Source organism: Phallusia mammillata, chromosome 1 (assembly GCF_965637545.1).
Source record: "Phallusia mammillata chromosome 1, kaPhaMamm4.hap1.1, whole genome shotgun sequence".
Lineage (NCBI taxonomy): Eukaryota > Metazoa > Chordata > Ascidiacea > Phlebobranchia > Ascidiidae > Phallusia > Phallusia mammillata.
In genome coordinates, this window is record NC_137252.1 from 7,700,456 (window position 1) to 7,718,406 (window position 17,951).

The following is a 17,951-nucleotide window of genomic DNA, read 5'->3' on the forward strand; positions in this document are numbered from 1 at the left end:
AACTGCTGCTTGTGCTTGACTATATTAGATTGGAAAAGACTAGCGTTTGGTACCATGTTAGGCAGATTTATACTAGCTTACTTGTACTTGTTGCTTACACTTTAATTTTGTAGTTTGCAGTTTTGTATTTTGTACGTGAAAAGTTACTGCCTAATTGCTTATTGCAAGTATTGCCGAAAGACAAAATGCAGCGGTTATCAGACCTTATGTGGATGGGTCATGGTTTGACAAAAGTTGGCCAGTCGACTGTACAAATGGCATTTGACGAAATCACTCATTTGTCAACAACAAGCTCAGTAGGGCGTTCTTTGATGGATGCATGTAATAAGGTAAAAACACTTCTTGCAAATACTTTTGTTTTAAATTTTGGTAATTGTGTCATATAAAGTGCTCATTGAATTTGTTTTCAGGCATGTGGTGCATCCTTTGAACCTGACAGTGCATCATTTGATTTGGATGGAGAAATGCCAGTCGATGTTAAGTCCGAAAGTGTTGAGAGTAATGAATCAAATGGAAGTCAACCCATTAATCCCAGCAATGGTGTTGGATCCAGTACAACACCGAAACGACAATTTTCAACAAATTCAAACAGATTTTATCAATACAGCAAAGTTAAACTTGTTTCGAACAGTTCATCTGTTCTGTTTCGACGGAATTTACACACAACTAGAAATTTAGAAGCCATCACTTCGGACGAACTAGCCATGTTGGCAAAAGTACAACAAATGCGCCAAACACCAAAAGACAAGGACACACACCAATCAGAAAATCACGTTAACCGAATGAAGCAGAATCTCAGTAGCCAAGCGCAAGAAAGAAAAGTCCCCTCAACTCGCATTGAGAGACTAGCATCCTTTGGAGGTAAACAGAACTGCTTGTCATGATTTTTCAACCCAAAGTACAAGCGTATTACCTATTTGTAACATGTTGGGTGAAGAAAATGCTTTGTGATTGTACATTGATTTTTTACACTGCAAACTTGCATTTAGGTTTAGCTGCAGGGCTTGCTGTCAATTCCATTACTGATGCTGCGAAAAGAACTGTTGGGATGACAGGTAAGCTAGTGATGGGACGATACCAGGTTTTGAAGCGAGTACCGATACCGAGTACGAGTACCACATGTATATACCTTCGATACCGAGTACCGAGTACTTAGGTGTAGTGTGGTACTTAGTTGTATATCACTGGTTAATTTATCTGCCATGGTCGGGGTACAGGCGTGCACACACACATTCCGAAAAATGTAATCTCCATGTGACAGCGAAAAAGATATACGTAAACTGGCGGAACTTTTTTCCAATTTTGTGCTGTCCGAAGCAAGTATTGGCATAAAGTTGCCCGTATTCTTATGGTGTAACTCAGCCTTTGGTACTCTCACGTTGGTATCGAAAACTGAGGCAAAATATTTCGATACCGAGTACGAGTATCGATACCACTGAAATCGTTCGATACCATCGATACCGAGTACCGGGTACCCGTCCCATCACTAAGCTAAGCATACAATGTTACTTTGTCTATGTATAAAACATCTACAGTTACAAACCACTATAACCAGAACCAGAAGCACGTGGAACACAGTTTGAACAGTTTGCGATTAATTGCTTGAACTGCACTTAAAAATCAAATCCTATTGACACTGTGCAACACAAGATATTAAATTTAACTTAAACATAACCTAATGGAACAGTATTTGTGAAAAATCACCACACTTTATTGCAACAAACATAAGTACTTTGATAGTTGGCCAAAATGTGGTAATAAAAGTGTATGTTGAAAAAGTTATTTGAATGGATGCATATATACTGACATAAAACTTTTTTTTTCTCAAACCTTTTCTCATTTAGATTCCTCACAACAGTCATCAATGTTTCTTAATGAGGCAAATTTGGCTAAAATTGTCACCACACTATGCAAAGTTCGGGGCGCTGCTCTTAAACTGGGTCAAATGTTAAGTATGCAAGGTAAGCTAAATGCCTTGGTTTGATTTCAAGCTTGCATTTTGTATTGACAGTTGACTTTGTTATTGATACAGATGACTCTATTATTGATCCAAAACTATTGGAGGTTTTTGAAAGAGTCAGACAAAGTGCAGATTTTATGCCTGCATCACAAATGAAGGTATGTATATTAATTTCTTCAATAGGTTTTTTTACAACTAGTATACAAATAGAGTCAAAGTTTTTTGTGGCCTATAGAAAGTACTGGTGCAAGAATTTGGTTCCGATTGGAGAAGCAAAGTAAAGGAATTTGAGGAGACCCCATTTGCTGCTGCATCTATTGGACAGGTGAATGGGTTGAGAAAAACCAAAAAAGGTTGAAGTGCACTGATCTACCCTTCATATGAGCAATACTCTACCCTTGTAGCACTATAGTTAAATAAATTATATGACACACAAAAGAATGTTTAATTGCTCTAAAATATAAGATTTATGTGTGGGATGTTAAGATAAAAAATGGGGTATTTTCACCTTGTTTTGTTTTAATTGCAGTAAAAATTGCCCCAATCAAAGTGAATAAATGGATTAACATTAACCAAAAATTATCTAAAAAAAATGGTTTTGGTTTACTAACTATTTCATGTTTTAAGGTCCACAGAGCAGTTTTGTTTGATGGTCGGGAAGTGGCAATGAAAATCCAATACCCTGGTGTGGCAAACAGCATTAACAGTGACATTGACAATTTGGTGACACTGCTTAAATTTTGGGACGTCTTTCCCGAACGTAAGTGTATTGTTTTCTTATAAGCATCACTAATCAAATGCTTTTTTGACCGTTCTATTTCATTACTACGCCAGGGTGAACCATAGCCTAGCTTAACGAAGTCTATATATTTCGAGTTGCGTCAGTATCCGTTATTATGTTGAAATCGCAAATCACGATGGAGTACAATGAACATCACTGTGAGCAACATCACATCTGTGTACACTAGCATCAAATCTTTTTTATTATCCTCTGAGAAATGTGCAAACATTCGCGCTTGTGCAAGTGCACAACCAAAAGAGGCGGTTCTTCATATAAGTTATATATATGTACATATAAATGTAAAAGTGTCATCCGCTTAGTCTTAGCGGTTAGACGTTGTCAATGCTTTCTTTCCAATTCTGTCGGTTCGAGCATAATCGAATTAGCTCCACAAGTGATGTGGCATTCACTACATGTTTAAATAGCTCTACGTGTCGCAGTCTTTGTCTCCCTATTGATCTCAGGCTGTAGGGTCATCCATGTAGGCACAAAAAATCCGAAATTTCGATGTGTGTTTATGTTGTTCACTTACCACCTCTTTGTGTTTCACAGAACTTTACATGGATAAGTTTATTGATGTGGCCAGACGAGAATTGGCCTGGGAATGCGATTATGAGCGAGAGGCCGAATTTTCACGAATGTTCAGGTTTTTGTTTGATTTTTACTAAACCACTCGACCTTGAATATAAGTTGACATTGTTCTGTATATTGCAATGATACAGGGAGGCGTTGGCGGGCGAGGAGATGTACGGCGTGCCAGAGATTATACCTGAATTAAGTTCCAAGAGAGTGCTGACGACTGAGCTCATCAGTGGGATTCCAATCAACCAAGCTATTGAGCTCGGGCAGGACGAACGAAATTTTGTAAGTTGGTCCTGTTTGTTTTAAAGCATATTTGTAAAACATGTCCAGCCTGAATTTGGGCTGAACTATTAATTTCTGGGGTGAAATTACGACCCAAATGGCCCAGGGTTTGAAGGCAGGCCCGAAGCAATCCCGTTTTATTCAAGCATGGCCCGATATACGACTCTGACAGTTCGTATGTAATTATTTTATTATATCCCGCTCCCCTTGTGCATTTTCGCTTGTGTGTTCGCAATATATCATTCATTGCTCCGAAGAAGCCCTACCGTTCTGGTGGGCGAAACGTCAGCAAAATTACAAGTTCTTCATAAACAACTAGTATCAAGTTCAACATCACACCAATTAAATGACAAATTTGTTAAACAAAGCTAACCGTCGTATCGTTTCGTGTTTTTACTATGTATTTCTGTTAAATAACTATTTGGGCCTTTAGATTGCAGCCGCTTTATTGAGGCTGGTGCTGAGAGAAATTTTTGAGATGCGCTGCATGCAGACTGACCCCAACTGGTCAAACTTCTTCTACGACGTGGACCAACAAAAGGTAAACTCCATTCCGATTCATGACTAACAGAAAAACAAGTCAGTGTTTTCAACGTGTGGAAAATTACCCCCAATTTTTTGGCACTTTACAATTAGATTATCATATTTTTACGTTTTAAGAAGGGCTTGAAAGAAATTTATGTGGTTGTTTTTAGAGGTAGCTTAGGAAATAGTTATAAAACACTGCTGTAAGTAATCAGTTATCGAGAGCAATGTGCACAATGTGAACTACTTTTCTCTACAGCTGCATTCGTTTGCAAATTACTCTCTCATAATCCTAAGATTATATTGTTGCGATTGATATATTTTAAGTAACCGTTCACTAAAGGGGGGCATGTTTGTGTGGCGAATCTATATGTTTAAAAGAAAGTGCCGTTTGGCTAACGTGAACATTTTCTCTAAAATTACTGAGTACGATTTTAAGCGGTAAATACCACTTTTACAAAGTTGCGTAAAGGAATAGCGTACAAAAGTTTCATATTGTATGTTGCATTTGCATTATCTCGTCTATGTTAAGTACAAGAAAATATTTTGTTTTGCCAGATTTGGTTGCTGGATTTTGGTGCAAGTCGTCATTATTCCCCCGAATTTATCGACCATTATATAGAAGTGGTGAAGGGAGCGGCCGACGAAGACAAAGATAGGGTTTATGAAAAATCAATTAAACTTGGATTCCTTACCGGCTTCGAACCTCAGGTATTATTACTTGAAAAACTTTGCTTTGTTTGATGGCTGTCAATTAAAATTCTTTAAATATATTGAAATGCTTGTTCAGTTGCACTTGTATTTCGATGGAGCAACTTACACCATACCTCACGTCAGCCTCACATTTGGCTAAATTTCGATAGGTGGCGCAAAGAGTTGAATAAAAAATTAACAGCTTAAATTGGGTAGGGTTAAAAAAAAAATGGGGTAGGGTTGGGGAGTATGCTTTTGAAAATTTTACGCTAAAGGAACTAAGTTTTAAATGTAGTTTTATTGAATATTTTATGAAAATACCGTACCCCAACTCAATAACCGTCAGTATTTTTGGAGATATACCGTTTCAAGTAAGTATTTGTGCTCTTTGCGCCATCTATCGAAATTTAGCTAAATGTCCGAATGCCGTGAGTCATGGTGTTAGCAGATTTTTTCTATTTTTTCCTGGGTTTGTGGTAATAGATTATATCTGCTATACTACTATTCTTTATTTTTGAATGTTAAAACGTTCCATGAAGGTACATTTGTTAGACGAAACTCAACAATGTTAAGAATATAGAGATGTTCTAGTATGCTCACTTTATTCAAGAGTACATCATTCCTATTGCTTACCAACGCATAGAACAATAAAAAATTAGCTATTTTGTACTGGAGTTAGTTCTTTTTAACCACTTAAGAAATAATCCATTTTTTCTAATTCATTACCAGGTTATGAAGGATGCTCATGTCGACGCCATTATGATTCTTGGCGAACCTTTTAAAACTGAAGATGTCTTTGATTTCGGGGCACAGAACACGTCTCATCGAATTATGCAACACGTTCCTACTTTTCTTAAACATCGACTAACCCCACCCCCTGAAGAAAGTTATTCCTTGCACCGAAAACTTTCTGGTGTATTTCTGATTGCTTGCAAACTGAAGGCCAAATTTGCGTGTAAACAAATGTTTGACAACATTTACGAATCCTACTGGAGAACCAGTTCAAAATCCTGAATACATAATCCACTTTAAGATATCCTGTTCAACACAAGTGCCGTGAATATATGTGTGGTCTATGTTTGTATGAGCGAAGAGCTTGCAATATATTTGTTATCACTGTATATTGTTACATTGTGGCATGTTTAAAGGCAGCGTGTCAATAAAGTGGTATTTGCCTTCCTTACAGTAAATTTTTAAAAGTGCATTAAAAGTCCTTTAAAAACTTGCTGATCTTTAAAGACGAGCCTTTATGTTGCTGTTTTCTCTGGCAAAATTCAGGGTGTCCAAAAGTATTACGACTCCACTATATTAAAAAAAACTCCAACTTTACCATGCGACTCTTTGACTCCCTAATCCTGTTTTGCACCAAGGTTTACTCCCAAACACTGATAGAGTTATGACTCCTTAATATTCCGAACCTGTTTTACCCTACCGTTTGTTCTTTTTGTTTCTTAAAAAAACACATAGTCTGCAAAAGTTAAAATCAAATTATACGTTACTTCTCAAAACGAAGCACTTTACTAGCAGATATATAGCCTAGCCTACCTTTCCATGGGTGATGAACGAAAATAAGTTTGTCCAGTATTTCACTTCCAAAGAAACATGACACTTATATTTTTAAAGTTTTTATTTTGTGATAAGTTATATTTCAAGCACCAATTGCGGTGAATTACGAGAAATCACTTTTTTGAAGTTTACATGCACTCCTTCGGTACTTCGAACGTATCGGGGTTCGTGAGAGCCTTTTTAACGTCGAAGTACCTGAAAAAAATGAAAAGATAACCGTTTATTTCTAAGCCAGCATGTCTCAAAAATATACACTGCCCCCTAATGTCAATTTCAAAGCGCCACTCTAAAAAAAAAATATTTTGTTGGCGGTTTGAAAACCAGTGGTTGGTTTATACCAGTTCATACCAGTTTATCAACTTTAAATTGAATGTGAGAAGTATTATGGTAGGCTACGAAATAGGCATCAAATTGCTTAGTTGAACATTTAAAGAGGTAGCCAATATAATGTTCCAGCTGTCAAGATTAAAACAACCCCTTCCAATTACCCATATATTTACTCCCCCCCCCCCCCGTGTAAAGGCCCCAGCCCGCTTTAACAAGTGACCTATATACAGTACAGCATTCCCTACTTAATTCCAAAAGCCCCCAGCAGGGGCGCACTAGTGCTCTCTTAGAGAACCACTGCTCATACTAAACGCCGTGGAAAGTTCACACAAAATTACTACTTACATGAAATGGAAATGGGTTTCCATGCCAGACGATGTGGTACCATAGCGGGATACTTCTATGGGAATGCACCCATGAAGAGTATATGCCTGGTACCAGAGCTCTGCAACATAATTTGCAATCCTTAACCATTGTTTTTTTGTAGACCAAACAATTACCGACCATTTTTGGAAGGTTCGTGCATCCAGTTTTGTCCTAGAACACCCGTGCCCACTCTTTCTAGGGACCCAATGATAAATTGACCAAGATAGGTCGATCCCTGATGGATCTCGATTGGCACGAAGGTATGATTGATTGCCATCTTACTGCACTTGCGGGTTTTCTGGTCAACTCGGTAATGAGCGTCCTAAAAAACAGAACAAAGTATGGGTTTTTGAAAATAATATTGATTTGGTTTACAGTAGCTAAAATGAACATAGATTCGTAACTGAGATTAGCTCTAAAGCGTTAAAGCAAACTGGCAATCGCGACATACATACTCATTTATAATTAAAGCACAGTACGGTATAACATTTCAAATTTGCTTGGCGTACTATGACCGACTCTCTGGAAACCCAGATTTTATACCCACTTACAAAAGACTCTTGTCGTGGGTTCGAATCCCACCGCAGGCTAGATTTTTCTGGCCTACGCCTTGCCATATGGTGGTGAATGCTTGGTGACCGGCTGATTCGTTATAGCGCCTTCAATGGGCCTGGCGTACCGTGATGTCACTTACAATTTGGATTTAACTGTTTTTACAAATCGACGTCAACCAATAAAAAGGGTCAAACCTGTTTGTAAAGATACAAGGAATCGTATCGGCTCTCGGTGCTGTTGACGTCATAATCTTCGATCAGTCGAACACGTTCATTCTCCCTGTCATAAGCCATAAACCCTCGAGAATAGAAATGGGTTCGGTGGTCGACCTTTACACACATTTAAGTGGTGCAAGTAACAAAATACACAAAAGATACCAATTGCTGTTTACGGTCGTGTACATTTATGTGTGATGAAAATTACGTCACAATGAAGTGGCTAATTGGGATTTGTATTATTTGTTTTTCTACACAAAACAAGGTAGCTTTTCTTTATTTTGCTAACTCATATGTTCTATAAAGGAGCAGCACCCCAAGAGATTTTAGGCACGAGCCGCCACTGCAAATAACACACCGTTTTACCAGTGTTTTCGACCGTTATATGCAGTGAGAGAAAATCAGCTGGTTTGCACCAGGTTCGCACCGTTTCTATAGAACCGTCTCACGAAATTTTATGAGTTAGCATTATTGGTTACTGTCAATCGACTTTTTGTAACAGACCATCTGAAAAGTATGAATTTGACAATAAAATTGGATCCCACCATATGTACCACAAATAAGATATACAGAGTTTTTCGTATGTCCTTTTTGGTATGTAAGTCATATATGCGGGGTATTTTAAACTCCACAAATTCGTATGCAAGAAATTACGACTTTTTTATAATTTAAACATAAACGCAAACAATCAACAGCTAGATTTACTGTAGATATCGATCTAAAAAGATAGAGATACTCACTCCCATGACTTTTGCCTCCCAGAGCCTTGGTGCCACTGAAAAATAACAGTACGACCAGTTAAACGGGCAAATAACTAATAAAATCCCATTTTGAATTAAAAAAATTAAAAATACGCAACAAACCAAGTCTATACTATAGTGTTATTTTGTCATTGAGGCATTGCAACAACCCCACATAATTAAATCTCGCCTTAACCAATGCAAAAATTTACCCACTTTGAGCAGTTTGCAAAAAAATCGGTGGTAATACTTACTGCATGGTTCTAGAGCAGCTGCGTAGCAAACGAAAGCTAAAAGACAAATCAAAACACGCATATTGTATCTTTTCCTATCACCTAACGCTAAGGACAATCTGAAACAGTTATCAAGCATAAGCATTAAACCTTGTCTCAGCCTTTCCATTGCGTTTGTTACTGGATAAACTGCCTTTCTCACGCTATCAAGAGGTTGCAGCTGCAAAAAATAATAATAATGAGTTGCATTTTCGAACACCCGTTTGGCAGAGTGGATTTTTGCCATCACATGATGGTATCGGCTCAAAACCGCAGTCAAACACCTAGTGCTGGTACCTGCCGGATAATTAAACATTACCAAATAGTACAAACACAATAATTGCCTTTTTAGCTGCTTGATGGGTGACCTTTATGCACGGTGGGGAATTGGATAACCCAGTACCAATGTTTTTTGCAAACTGCTTTATAACATCATGTGATAGTTAACCTTTGGTAGTAGTTTGTAGTTTGCTGCAAGCCTTATCGTTTGCAATAAGGGCAGTGCGAAAGCGTAAAAGTAGGAGCTGGATTATACTGCGTCCATACATTTGGGCAGGTTTGAAAGTGTGTCAGGCTTTATATATATTAGCAACTTATGTATTATAGAAGGCAGACCGCTTATAATACACATTTGTAGTCTTAGCACTTATACATCTTATTTTCTTATTTTTTTGTTCATTAGGCTATATCTGTACATAGGTAATTCATTATCATGAGTTACTTGCGTTAACAAAAGCTTAATCCAATGGAAATTTGTATATGTTGCAGTGCTGTAAAAAACTTAAGGTACATTTGATACTACTGATAATCAATATGTTGAAGATCATCTTGGTTTGTGTGGTAGGTTTGACCTGCGTTTATGCACCTGAGCCCCCTCCTAGATGCGGTAGGTATATTTTAAATCAAACACATATCTTGCCTAACTCTCATTAAGATATAAATAATGTTTTGTTTGTTTAGTTGCACCGGCTTACTTCCAGGCCCAAGTTAACATGGTAAGTATAAGTATAAGTTTTAGTTTATTTTGAAAAGAAACTGCTAATGCCGTATAGGCGAAATATACATTGCTTTACCAGAAACTGACTGTTTAAACCAAGGATTTTATTTACCATTGGTTTCCTATTTTTCTCTTGGTTTTGCTATTTACTTTCGATTTTCGAAAATGTATTAAAATTGTAACAAGTTTTAATTTCGCAGCACGATCACGAAACTAACTTTTTCCGAGCCGGATTTTTCTCTTACGACGCCCTGGGTGAAAAAGTCCATTTCCTTGAGTACTTGCAAGAAAATGCCACCCGACCACAAGCAACTGAATTGTTCTTGTATCGCGAGGTAATTTAATTATATACCTCATGTTTAAAGCAATATATAAGCTGAACTTTTATTGGGAATAACTTAATTCCTGACATATGGAAATGTTGTATTGTTTAGTTTCGTATTCGGCGTTTTTAAAGCGGGTTTTATAAACCGCAATGACTTTTAAAGGAAGACCTAATTAATACTCGGTCTCTGCGATCCAAACTGCGCCACTTTTGCATGTTGACAAAGTAATAAGACCCAAATTTTCTCCAGTACAAACATTATATATATATCCAGGCATTCCATCTACAAAGCATCTGATTGTATTAAACAAAATGTGAGTTTGCTTGCAGGGATCATGATTATAGCCAGGGTTGCCATCGACTTGAAACCAAAAATAAGGACAACTGAAAAATTAAATTTTTATGCGAAACGAAACAAACGTTTTTGAACAAATCTTTGCATTTATACGAGCCATGACATAAAATTTGCAATATTTTGAGAAGAAACAAACTGTTTCAGCAACTGGTTGTTCATAGAAAATACTAAGTGCATCTCACAACAGGCCGGGTCTAGGTTCACTTCTACTTGTAGCAGGGATTTGACTACAGTAATTGTTGAAAATAAGACAAAATAAGGACTAACAGTCAAAAATAAGGACATTTCTTAGAAATAAGGACAATGAACTTTTCTAAGACATAGCGCTTCAAAATAAGGACAAATCTTAGACATAAGGACGGTAAGGCAACCTTGACTATAAGTCTGTTTAGCTCATTATTAAAACTTATGCACATTTTGCGAATCTTATAGAAAAAACACTATCGCATCGATTTGAAAACCGGAATTTGCAACGTTTCTGCTCTTGACTTGGAGTTTCGGCCAATCGCTGTGCGTGAGGATTCTCGTTTGCTGGGCGATGACGTCATCGGCACTTTGGACGAGCCAGGAGAAGGAGTTTTGATTTCTGTGTGGGGACATCATGTCGACGACTCCAGAGCTCAAGGTAGGTTTTTGCGAGGTCTAATAGGAAACCCTAAACTATTTTACATTAGTACTTTGCAACTTAACAGCTCATATATACTTTCCCTTTGCAGGCAACATGACTGTGTCGTTCACCAGAGATGATTGCATTCCCTTCACCGAGTCATTCTACGGAATGTCCAAAACTTCAAAACAGGAATTACACTACCATCGCACGTAAATATATCCACAAAGATCTTTAAATGAAGAAGCTTATGGCCTAAACTTTTTTTTAGGTTTTTCGACGTGACCCTCGGCTTAAGCGACCCAAACATTTTCGATGTCCCGAAGGCATGCATGAAGTAGCTTCACTACAATCTCTTGTGAAGCTATAGATGAATCAACTGTCATTAATTGGATAGTGATTATAACTTCGATAATAAATTGTACCACGAAAGCTGTACCCTGTTTTGAATATGCCGAAGTCTGGGCATGGATTTATAGCAGTAGGCTATACAACTTATAACTATATATATATATATATATATATAGACGCTGACATTTTTTCTGAAAGAAGAAACTTGTGGGATACATACGTAGCTAAATTTTATCTTGGATGTTGACATAAAAAATGTAAAAAACACGTTCAAAATAAAAGTACGGTTATCTACAAAACTGTCAGCAAAACTAAATGACGGACACTTGAGTTTAAACGGCTATTATGTTAGTCAAAAACGATTTTAGATAAGCGATTAGAACTTTTACCGTAACGCCATATAGTTACCACAAATCATCATAAACTATTTTAACTTTACATGTTATAACAGTAGGGTCGAGTTCCGGCGATTGTGGAAATGTCATGTGATCAAACTTTCTTTTTCGCCATGCTTGCCGTTTTTATGACTTTCCTTTGCCTTTTTTTTTATAATTCATGCATCGCAGGCATTTATGCAATTTACGCATCGGCATGTTATGATCATAACTAATGCACCAACTTTGACAGTGGCTTATTGGCACAGACATTAGCATACTTAACTCAATGTGATGTAACGTAGTTACATCAGAGCAGAGTCGTGAACGGGCCTGAAATTTGAGCCCGAACCCGAAAGTACAAGCGCGAAATCCGACCCGAACCCGAATTGTTTTTAAAAGCCCGTTTAGGCCGCGAAATTTGATTGACAGGTCCATACATTGAAGCCTCAGGAAAGACCAAGGCAATTGGTTTTGAACAAGGCGGATTAGGGCTGTTTGACATTAGGATGAGGTCAGAACCAGAAACTAGCTAGCCTACTTAACTACTTAAATTTATTCTTAAAAATAATGACACAGAGTGTAAAGTCAGATTCGAATCAATCCCGTTTTTTGAAGAAATCTATGCCCGAGCCCGGCTGGAACTGGTCTCGAAAGCCCGGCCCGACGTACAACTCTGCACCAGAGCGGTTTAACTTATACCAGATGCATGTTACTGCACGGTGTTTTGGGACAAAAAGACTAAAAAACATCCGCCTTGGCGACAAGCGCTATAAAACGGAAACAACTGTCGTTTTGTAACAGTGCTGAGTTGTAAAACATATTTAAAATATATGGGCTGGGCTTAATTTAGGCAGATTTTTTGGTAACACAACTACTACAACAAACAACATATATGCCAAATTAAAACCACTTAACGATTTGTAAAATCCAAAGTATATGTAAAACACGTTTATATAGACTTTGGTAAAATCCAACAAACCAGTACAAAAAAGAATACCTTTGTTGCACCAGTTGACAAAAACTCCGTTCATCTGCCTATATCGGCCCATTTAATTTTTTTCCGAAAATGATCTCATTTACTTTTTCGATTTTATTTTTATTTAATAATAAGATTTATAGGCATGTGGATGTGAGCATGCATTTGGTTTATCATTTTTTTTGTCAAAATGTAGCACGAAGTACCACGTCTCAAAGTTTTCCAATCAAAAATAGGCATAATGGTTTGTACCTATCACGTAAAAACATGACGAACAGCCAATGTTCGAAACTATTCATTTGCTTTCTTGCTCGGGCGCTCAAGAACGCGGTTACATATTTCATTAATCCGCAGCATTACAATTATTTTTAAAATGCTAGTCTTAAAAAAACATGAGATTTTATTATTTTATTGTTGTATATAATACACACGTGGTTTTTTTTTCTGTAAAAGTTGTAATTTAAGTGGCATTTGGCAAACAAAATTTCCAAACTTTATGGAAAAAGAGAAACTGCGAAGCTCACTCGGGTCTGGATTTCTTGCCTTAATTGTCTTCATCTTTACGGACGGTAGCCATGGCTGACGGTAAGTTTTGTCTCATTATATTTGTAATTTTTGTAGTTATTTGACAAGTTAGGACTGGAAGTTAATATTTATAACAAACATGTTTTTGGATCACTTTTGGTTTTAGCTAAAACCAAATCACTTACCTTCCCTTAAATAAATTATATGTGTGTTTTTAAAATTTCAACATTTTTTCTTTTTTGCATGTATTCTCGCACATGGCTTGTCTTTATTAAAATTATAGGCTCTAACATTATTATCTGTAAACAAAAAATGACTGAAATCACGAAAAAACCCACAAGTTTTCCACAATATGAAGGGGTAAAACTCTGAACAAATGATCTTGGTAATTCCTCACATAGCCATTGGTGCATTATGTAAAATGGGTAATGCTCAGGTTAAAATTAAAATTTCATGTGTCAAAATGAGATAGGACAAAATAGATGAATCATTCTTACATATATTTCATGCTTTGCTATTTACTTTCATTTTGCTGAAAACATTTGGGTGTGTATGGTATATGAAGAAAAAAACAATTTATATTTTTTAGCTGAAGCAACAAATGCGCCTCCTGCAGAAACACCAATGGAAGCAGACACCACTGCTGCTGCTCCACCACCGCCTGCACAAGAACCTGCAGTAATAAACATTTTTTCAAATTCATCAAATACATATTGTCCGTGGTTAAAATTTAACAGACATGGGAAATGGGTGTAATGTTGGTCTTCAGAATAAGCAATTTGTCCAAACTATTGTAGCCTCTCCTTAACTGTTAACCACATTATTTTAAAGGGGGTTTTGTGTTTCACCGGTGAAATGGATTGCTTGTTTTTCATTTTTTCCATTATATTTACAAATTCAAATTACAAATTTAATAGGAATTTTAGTATCTGGAAAAGATGCCAGTATAAAGCCGGGCAATTGCATTGTTTGTCCAATTTTTGTTAAAATAGATTCTGTTCGATGCAGGTTTTGAACAGCAGATTGTGTATTTTAGAGTAGCTCTGTAAGGTTTTTGTTGGTTGATATTGTAAAAAAATGTGTTAACGAATAACTGGGCTATAACACTTCAAAGTTAAAAAAGTGCGAACACAAGACAGTTAAAATTTGTGTGTGTTGTTGCTGTGCTAAACATTCTTGCAATTGTTTAGCAGGAACCTGCGCCTGCCGCACCTGCTGCACCAACTGAGCCAAGTCCGGCGGCTGGAGTCCAAGTAAGTCAATTTGAGTTGATTTATGTTATAACTAGGCCATGTCTCGTTTGCTCCTATTAGTTGTGCTCACACATGGCAAATTGTTGGGGCATTACCCATTTCAGTCATACAATACCATTTAAAATGTTTGTGGGTGAAAGCGTGCATTGGTTAAATGATACAATATTTAAGAAGCTGTTCATTAGGCCTCCACCCTCTAAGGTTTTAACCATTGTTGACGACAGGAAATAGTCAATGCAGAGAAAGAAGCCGTGACAAAGACCCCTAATACTGTGGAGTTGCAAGCTTTGCCTACTCGGGCTTATTTGGATCAAACTGTTGTTCCTATTTTGCTTTCTGGTCTGTCAACACTGGCCAAAGAAAGGTAAGATCATACATTTAGGATTTTAACTGTTTGTGTTGCAATTGTTGTTTATTTATTATGTTCATAGTGTACTGACAATACCAATTTGACTTTGTTTTGACTGGTTTTAATTAATTGTACAAAAGGGTTGTGTTTTTGTAACAACTTGGGTGTGCACAATGAATTGAACATTGTATTGTATTTTAAGAAAGTTAAAAAAACTGAAACAGTATAACATTTTAAATATTGATTCCGGTAACTACTAACTCATTAGTAATAATTAATCTACTGAGAGTGACTATATTTAACAGTATCAGACCCTGCAAGAGACAGCTTGGTCATTGACAATCACTGTTTAAGAGAATAAATAAGCAATATCTTCATTCGTCTTTTTATTGTGTTTTCTCCAGTTGTTTTATAGGAACTGAAGATGCTTGTTAGGCCAAATTTGTGAATGTATTGACTGATTTTGTTACTTAAAAAAAATATTTTTGATTCTCATGTAGTAACATTGTACATTTATTATTTCCCAGACCCCCCAATCCAATTGAATACCTTGCTGCATATCTTTTGAAGAACAAAGATGAATTCAAGGCCGGAGTGCCCAAGGAATAATCCTTTGTGCTGTATCCAATTTTGGAAGTCCTATTTCAATATTTGAGTTTTGTGCTGTGTGATGTTCAGTGGCTATTCTGTTTCTTTGCATCTGAGCTTTTGGTTTCGTAAATATTTTTTGTAAGCAGAGCACATCATGTAGTGTGTGCTAATTTCGAAGCCAATTGCGGTACATTGTAAAAAAACAGGCAAGTTTGTAATATTGTATTCAGGAAATTAATAAATTTAGTTTTCATGTCCAAAACAGTGCTACATAAAAAATTATGCACATGTAATCCCAGCACGTTTCATAATTCGATTATATGTGTTTCATTTACACAGTTGATAATAAACAAAACTTTTTACTCTTACTTCAGTTTGCAATCAATTGAAAGCCGCGGAAGGAAGGTTTGACATTTCACGACAATGGCAGGAAATAGGAATCGTTACTGAGAAATAAAAATCGTTATTCATATTTTTCGTGGAATTGAAACAGATTTGTTACTACGAACTGTTAAACAGAAAAATCTTGACTTAAAATCACCCTCGACTGACCTAAGAGCTGAAGCCTCCAACATAATAGGAATTCGAAACTACAGACCCGTTTGTTAAGGGCTTCTTTAAAATACGCAATAAACCTAAAAATGTTAACGGCTAAAGCAGTGGTTCCCAACATTTGTCGACGAGAATGATTGTATTATGTAAACTCGCTGGTCTGACAGGCAGTGATGGGATTTTTGCAGCCGGTTCGCACCGGTTCTATAGAACCGTCTCACGAAATTTTATTAGATCAGCGAACTGGTAAGCATTACTGGTTACTGTCAATGGACTTTCTGTAAAAGAACCGGCTGAAAAATATGACTTTTGAGATAGAACCGGCTGACAAAAAATTTGAATCCCACCACTGCTGACAGGGTATCCCGCCTGAGTAAAACACATAACTTCTAAATAATCTAAATGTAACTTCGCGGGCCGCGCAAAAGTGTTTGACACCTCTGTTGTAAATGGTAAACCACTGTTGTAAATGGTAAATCAACTTTCTTTTTTCTGAAATACACATTCAGGATTAAAGGACCGCGAGCCCTCGAAATAATGGAAATATGACCTTTTTTGAAAAAATGTGAAAAAGTTTGAGAACCACTGTATAGCAGTGGATTACGTATTTCGAGTAGCTATACTTGGTAAAGCGTTCAGGAGTGGCAAGATTAATAAATAGCCTACCATACGTAACGCATACCTCGCTACATACAAAAGTTGGAAAGCCTACAACGAAACTCATTTAAGCATTGGGTTTCAGGTTATCTAAGTCTATTTCAAGCAGCATTTACAAGCTTTTGTCGCATGACTAATCGGTTCTAAAGGCCTTTCTTGTGATTGGTTGTTGAAAAGGACACGCCCCGAAATGTGTGTTTTAAGGTTTTTTTTTTGGTGGACACATTTGTGGTCCCCCACAAACTTTTGTTCTTTTAACGATTCGGGAGCTATATGGTATTACACACAGTAACATGCAGCTGTGCTTTTGTGGTAGAAAAAGCTGTAACACGACGGGTCTTTGGCATAACGCTACAACATACTTCTCCAAATGGATCTTATAGATCAATGCAAGTGTTACGGAATTATTTCGTCAGCTTTGGGAATATTTTAAGTGGCGATGTTAAATTCCAATCGACCCCTTATGCCTAATTCTATACCTTAAAACTAAAACTGCCTCCCCAATTCGGGAACCGCCCGAACCCTGCAATAACGGCTCACCAATAAGCCAAAGAAAGACCACAAGCTAGTTTCACTAATGGGCACCTTATTCGTTAAGGTAAAACGATAAAAGACATATACATAAAACAACTCGATTTTTACAAGCTCCATTTAATTCAAAGTAAACGCCAGTACAACACAACACGAAAGAATACGATGCAACTCGCACGGCGCCCAGAGGAAGACTATAACCTTCACACGCTCAACGCAGTCAAGTACGTGGAAAAAACAATCACGTGCCGACCATAGGCACATCCGGGTAACGATAAGAACAATCAAGCGTAAATTAATGACAGGGAAGGGGCAAAACAATTAAACTCAACAATAACAAAGTAATAAATGTCGGTTGTAAAGATACACAATATACATCATTGCAAACGAAACGATTATATGTGCACGTAGGTGTGTGAAATAAAGGAATCGAACAGTCCATAATTAACGAAATGTGAATTAAAAATTCGCCACATAAGTTCGGCGATAGTTATAGAAATGGTGAAAATGTAACTTACCAGTGAATATTCGATAAATGGAATTGGAAAGACGAATACATGCGATTTAGCTTGTGAAAATAGTAAAATTGGTTGATTGTGTATAAAAACTGTATTTGCATGTTAGATTTAAAGGATTTTTTT

The 17,951-nt window shown here is 36.9% G+C and overlaps 4 protein-coding genes across 5 annotated transcripts; 3 read left to right on the plus strand and 1 right to left on the minus strand.

Moving 5' to 3' along the window:
- The first annotated feature begins 78 nt into the window (after nt 1-78).
- On the plus strand, nt 79-6,002 carry LOC145214756 (atypical kinase COQ8B, mitochondrial-like). Its single transcript, XM_080083359.1, has 12 exons — nt 79-329; nt 411-861; nt 990-1,055; nt 1,845-1,961; nt 2,033-2,118; nt 2,196-2,285; nt 2,588-2,720; nt 3,294-3,387; nt 3,464-3,605; nt 4,039-4,146; nt 4,689-4,841; nt 5,553-6,002. The coding sequence occupies exons 1-12, from the start codon at nt 186-188 to the stop codon at nt 5,835-5,837; spliced, it is 1,869 nt and encodes a 622-aa protein (XP_079939485.1). The 5' UTR covers nt 79-185; the 3' UTR covers nt 5,838-6,002.
- A 461-nt stretch (nt 6,003-6,463) lies between these two features.
- LOC145214803 (mammalian ependymin-related protein 1-like) lies at nt 6,464-8,621 on the minus strand. Its single transcript, XM_080083408.1, has 5 exons — nt 8,593-8,621; nt 7,832-7,966; nt 7,221-7,404; nt 7,062-7,161; nt 6,464-6,584 (listed from the first exon to the last, which is right to left on the minus strand). Exons 1-5 carry the CDS (start codon nt 8,596-8,598, stop codon nt 6,518-6,520), a joined length of 492 nt encoding a protein of 163 aa, XP_079939534.1. The 5' UTR covers nt 8,599-8,621; the 3' UTR covers nt 6,464-6,517.
- A 1,056-nt stretch (nt 8,622-9,677) lies between these two features.
- On the plus strand, nt 9,678-11,489 carry LOC145224164 (mammalian ependymin-related protein 1-like). Its single transcript, XM_080090639.1, has 6 exons — nt 9,678-9,750; nt 9,825-9,859; nt 10,062-10,196; nt 10,974-11,166; nt 11,258-11,360; nt 11,420-11,489. Exons 1-6 carry the CDS (start codon nt 9,678-9,680, stop codon nt 11,487-11,489), a joined length of 609 nt encoding a protein of 202 aa, XP_079946765.1.
- Nucleotides 11,490-13,238: 1,749 nt separating this feature from the next.
- LOC145209052 (protein dpy-30 homolog) lies at nt 13,239-15,938 on the plus strand. Of its 2 annotated transcripts, none has more exons than XM_080079299.1 (5): nt 13,239-13,437; nt 13,967-14,055; nt 14,568-14,630; nt 14,855-14,994; nt 15,507-15,938. In XM_080079299.1, exons 1-5 carry the CDS (start codon nt 13,428-13,430, stop codon nt 15,586-15,588), a joined length of 384 nt encoding a protein of 127 aa, XP_079935425.1. In that variant the 5' UTR covers nt 13,239-13,427; the 3' UTR covers nt 15,589-15,938. The 2 variants fall into 2 exon arrangements, with proteins under 2 accessions (XP_079935425.1, XP_079935426.1); XM_080079300.1 differs by having other exon boundaries at nt 13,276-13,437; nt 14,571-14,630.
- The last annotated feature ends 2,013 nt before the right edge of the window (nt 15,939-17,951 follow it).